This window comes from Phyllobates terribilis, unplaced genomic scaffold, assembly GCF_046119375.1.
Source record: "Phyllobates terribilis strain yellow unplaced genomic scaffold, ASM4611937v1 Scaffold_4743__1_contigs__length_57631, whole genome shotgun sequence".
Taxonomy (NCBI): Eukaryota; Metazoa; Chordata; class Amphibia; order Anura; family Dendrobatidae; genus Phyllobates; species Phyllobates terribilis.
Genome location: NW_027367492.1, coordinates 12,562 through 17,796, shown reverse-complemented (window position 1 = coordinate 17,796; position 5,235 = coordinate 12,562). Strand labels below are relative to the sequence as shown.

Below are 5,235 nucleotides of genomic sequence, written 5' to 3'. Positions count from 1 at the left end.
CTTTGTTAACAAAATGAAATGTGCATAGATTTGTAGATATATAAAGGTTGGTGGTAGATTTGGGATTAGGCCCAAAAATGTGCATTTTTATATTAAACCCCCTATTATATATGGTTGGAGAGAAATTTTGGTTAACATCATCATTTTTTATTGCAGGAAGAAGATTGGGGTGACATGTCATAAGCAATCTAGAAGAAAAGTTAGCTTTAAGGTTAGGCTTGGTATTGTTTGATTCTTATCTATTGTTAACCTTCTCATGTTTTGGGATTAGGTGGGGTTAGATGGTTTTGAGTGTAGCCACTAGAATGGTTCTAATGGGTACTGTTGTTGCTTTCTTTGAGGATTCAAAATGTGAGATCCCTTGAGAGAGTGGTCCTGGTATCTCTCCCCTAGTTTGTAGAGTGCTGTAAGGAGGTGCGGTAGTTCTTTGGGTTACCAACTCTTGTAATGAGGTATTTTTATCATTTTTTGATATATATTTACCTTATCAAGAAAAATGTTCCATTTGGTCAAATTTGCCGGAAAGAGAAACGAAAAATAAGCGAATCTATACCAATTTCATTTCTAGATATATTTATCATAATTTGTTGTGTCGAGTAAGTGTTTCAACATTTGTATAAGGAAGAGAGTGTTTCGCTTCATTTAATACTCTACCACAACACAATATTGAGGAAACAAATTCCTTGTCCACGGGAGTAGCAAGGTTATTTTGTAGTATAATGAATAATGATATGAATGTGGTTTAGATTCATTTCCTTTGCATTCACATTACCGAAATACGCTACCAAACGGTGCCCAAGTCCATTAGATTTGGTAGTCTTCATAAGTGAAGCTCATTGACAAGCTACCTAGCTAGCTAGCTAGTCAAGTTGCATGGCTCAATCAACATATTCTTGATCTGGTTCTTGATGTCGCCGTCTTGGTCACCAAACCCATCTCCAGTGTGGTAAAAGCAGTGAGCCACTCTTGCCGTATTTACGATCTGAATTTTGACATTCAGCTGCACAGTAGAAGACTCTTTAAGGAGCTCCATATTGATCTTGTTCCATGTAGTCAAAATTATCTTCTTGATTTTAATCCTTGCTTCCTCTTCCGTGACACCCACTTCCCTCATGTAGCACAGGATTGATGAGGGCGAGTCTCCTCTCTTAAGTTCCGCCTTTTGAACAAACATTTATGATTCAATTAGATCGATGAGACGTAATTAATTCATTTGACAGAAAATAATAGAAGTTGATTCTTACAGCAGTGGTGGCCACATCATTGCAAAGCCGGATTATAAGAGAAGTGCAGTATACAAGATCATGCATGTCCTCCAATCTGACATTTAGGTTTTCTACAGTTAGGACTTCATCTCTTCCAAAGAGGAGAATCACCATGGATAGCAAGGGACCAGATGAAGAAACCCAGCCAGTGTTCAGATACTCTTCAAGTGTTGGTGTGAATCTTTCATTGTACCTTCGCGCCTCTGTCAGCATAGATTTGCAGAAATCCGCCCACTGCAGTTGAAAATGTAGACATTAACTCAATCAACCTCTCACAAACACTATACAAAACATGTACAACATGAATGCTATTTCTAACTACAATACCACTTTTTGTAGGAATGGTAGTGCACCACAAAAACCAGTTTCCTTGAGAATTTCCCTAGCAATCTCATTTGTAGTATCACTTAGTAGTGAGAAGCACATCTTCATGAATTCTGGAAGCTGGCATGTTTCTTCCCACTCCCACCTACAATGCACAGAAGCAATACAATTCAATCAATATAATTGTTGATGATGATGATTGATCTTCCATGAAATTAGACACGAATGGTTTGTAATGGAAATAATACAGAGAAGAAGGAACTCATAGCTTATCCAAACTACCTATTCACAATATTTGTGAAGCACTCAAGATCATCCAGTGACCGATAGACATCATAAATGTCATCTAAAACCAGTATGAAACTGATCACTTTGGTAAGACATTTCCTTAAACACTCATAATGTGGCTCCGGAGCGATTCCCACAGCAACCACGAAACTTTCTACCAAACGGTTCCTCGCAAAGCTCATCTTCTCTACAAGTCCAAGGCTCTTCCAACACCTACACTCACACAAGCATAGTTCATAACCAACTAAAATGTCATGAAAAGGTCCATATTTGGATTCTAGATAGTCAGAAAATTTATATCACTTACAAGGATAAGTCTCTTAGATCTCTTTGGTGAGTGGCTTGGACCCTTTTGAAATTCATCTTAGCAAGCTCAAGCAACATGGAATTTCTCTCAACTTCCATCCCATATGTATCAATTTGTTGCCTTACTTCAAACCATTGCGCCTTCCAGTGTTGAGGAAGCCCCAAAGTATTGACCACTTCACCACCATGTAAAAGTGCATTAGCCTTGATCAACAAGTTATCATCTTCCACAGCTAGATAAGAAGCTTCATAAAGCTCAATAGCTTCCTTAATGTCTTGATCCTTGGTGTCCTTGATTGCACCTCTGTCGTCTAGAAACTCAGCTAAAACACCTGCATAAATATAAAGTTCAGTAACTAAATTTCAGTTTGTAGATTTCTCTTTAAGTTTTAGATATGTATGAATACCTTGGGAGACAATGTAACCATGCTGCCTAAGGAGCCGGAAACAAAGTGCAGCATCCTTTATGGAGTTAAGGTTTGTGTTAAGATCTGATGCTATAATATCAAAACTCTCAACGATTTCCTTGTTAAAATGGCTGGTGAGACCCAGCTTACAAATATTGTCAATGAGCTGAAGCTTAACAGATACATCGGTCACTTGATGAAGAACAGTAACAAGTTTTTGTTTGAGCTTCTCTTCCTTTCCGTTATGCGTTATAATCTGCATAATATGATATATACAAACTAATTCTTCAACACAAGGGCATGAAGCTAGATATATATGTCTATTATTATAATAAAATGAACAACAAGATCGATCTAACTTATATTATTTGTAACATTGATCTCACTTCATAATCGGTGACAAGAGTTTGTAGATGATCGTAGCTCCAAATATTGGGTTTGTAGTATCCGAGTGGACGTCCATTCTCTTGTTCTGATGATAGGATGATTGAGTTTTGGACATCTGGAATATTATACTCCATTTCAGACAAGATGAATTGGAAACAGTAGAAAAGCTACATGTTGGTTTATTTAAGGTTTTGGGATTTTTAGTTTATATAGGCATGCAGTTGGCGTCGCTAGTTAAGAGTCCTATATACATTCATCTATCAGGTAATTAATAAACTTAAAACGTGCAAACAAATATGTGGTACCAAATTGTTCGCTTCTGGATTCGTGTATCAATTCACACACTTTTATTTATTTATTTTTGGTGGAAAAAACAGTTTTATTTTTGATATAACGTAGATAGTGATATTTGTTCAATACTCAACACAACAGTGCAGGCTAGCCACATATGAAAAGCTCAATTATCTTTTGTGTGAATTTGATTTTGATAAAACAATATTTGCGTGGTATAATTTTGGTATCAATATTATTAGAGAGGTTCTGGTGAGTATAGTTGTTAAAGTGAGTACATGGGTATATATTTGGACTGTCGAATCGAAGCGATTGACGGCTCATGAAATTCATGCGAGAAAATGAGAAAATAAAAGGAGGAACTATAGGTGCGCACTGCCTTTAAAATTTCGGTGGCATTTTCGAAATTTTATTTAAATCTGAGCATTTGGACGAATTAACCCTGTGAAAAACTAAAAAGAACCGAGAACCCTAACTCCATCTTCAACCTAACGAGATCTCCTCTAAAGAACTCTCCCAGATTCTCCGATAATCTCTAGCCGCTCCATCAAACCTCCTCCTCTCGCTACTCTGTAGGGGGCTCCATATATGCGGCCTTGAAGTCGACGGGAGAAGGACTCCATATATGCATCCTCGAAGTTAGTCCTCCACCACCTCTGCCGGAAATGTGTAGCTTAACCAATCGCAATTCCGATCTTAGCCGGAATCATTCTCTAGAAGTTCGATCCACGACATCTTCCAGGTCCGTACAAATTCATTAACTTGGGAAGTTTTAAATGAGATTTTTGATGTCAATTTTATGAATTGGAGATTCTAAAGCGGTAATTTGGTTTTGAATTGGAAAACGGAGATGGGGCAATACTAAAATCATCATAGGTTTCCCGAGAACATCCACCGACAGATCCACTGTTTTCCATCCTCGGATTTTATTGTAACTATCACACAATCTCTTGTTAGTAGAATTGATTTGTTTTAGCCTTTTTTCTTTTCCAATGACTCTAGTCTTCTGAATTGGCTTTGCATATGCTAAATTTTGAGTTTGGGGATTTATGAGCTTCCTTTTCTTAGATTGAGTTGCAATGGTGCAAGCTTCTTGAATGCTATGGATGTTACTAAAGGGGAAATTGGAGTTCTTGTAGTAAGTCTGGTTGTTGTTTCAATGTGTTGTGAATTATAGTTTTACTTTAGCTCTAGTGTTATAACTTGCTTTCCTTCACAGTTAGTAGCACCATGTACCAAGCAAACCAAGTAAATTTCAAGAATTATGTTTCTTATGAGAATTTGTGTGAACTCTAAATGTTATTGTACTGTTTTTTATAACATGAAACTATTCATGTAAAGGTTTGTTTTATCCAACATAAGTTAACTTAAGTGCAAAAGAAACATAAACAATAATGAGATGAGAAATGTAGCTACTCTAATTTGGTGTTCAACTTGTTTTTTGTATCTTTGAATATATTGGGAGTATTCATATAGATCTTGCGTGTGTATCTTTATTAACCAATGCAACTACATGTCGGTTTTATGGATGTCATAAAAGGTTTGAATTTCCTCTTGTTGTTTCATTTTTTTCTCTCAGATGCCAACAGATGCGAGGTGATGCAGCACGACTTAATGGTTTCCATGGAATGATCATGAAATGTGAGTTTGAAGAACCCAAACGAATTAGTGAAACTGAGCTAAATTTATGTGATAATACACTCGAAATACAACTTTGATTCTTCTTAATCAGTTTTGACAGTCAGACAATAACAACATTGGATATTGAATCATGTAGGATTGTTAAATGGGCTTGATCTTAGAACCGAGATTCAAGTTCCTAAGAGCGGAATTCAAGTGTAGTGTGTGTTTGTGTAATTCTTGAAACAAAATATAAAATAAAAACACTCTTTTCTATTGAAATGAATCACAAGAGTTACAACCTAAGTCGAATACACATTTCTTAGACTCGACACACGATTCTCTAC

The 5,235-nt window shown here is 36.5% G+C and overlaps 1 protein-coding gene across 1 annotated transcript; it reads right to left on the bottom strand.

Annotated features, from left to right (window-relative positions):
• Window positions 1-856: 856 nt before the first annotated feature.
• Window positions 857-3,891, bottom strand: LOC141249544 (uncharacterized). Its single transcript, XM_073669667.1, has 9 exons — window positions 3,822-3,891; window positions 3,398-3,415; window positions 2,977-3,092; window positions 2,591-2,846; window positions 2,185-2,515; window positions 1,872-2,090; window positions 1,593-1,734; window positions 1,245-1,499; window positions 857-1,159 (listed from the first exon to the last, which is right to left on the bottom strand). The coding sequence occupies exons 1-9, from the start codon at window positions 3,889-3,891 to the stop codon at window positions 857-859; spliced, it is 1,710 nt and encodes a 569-aa protein (XP_073525768.1).
• Window positions 3,892-5,235: the final 1,344 nt, after the last annotated feature.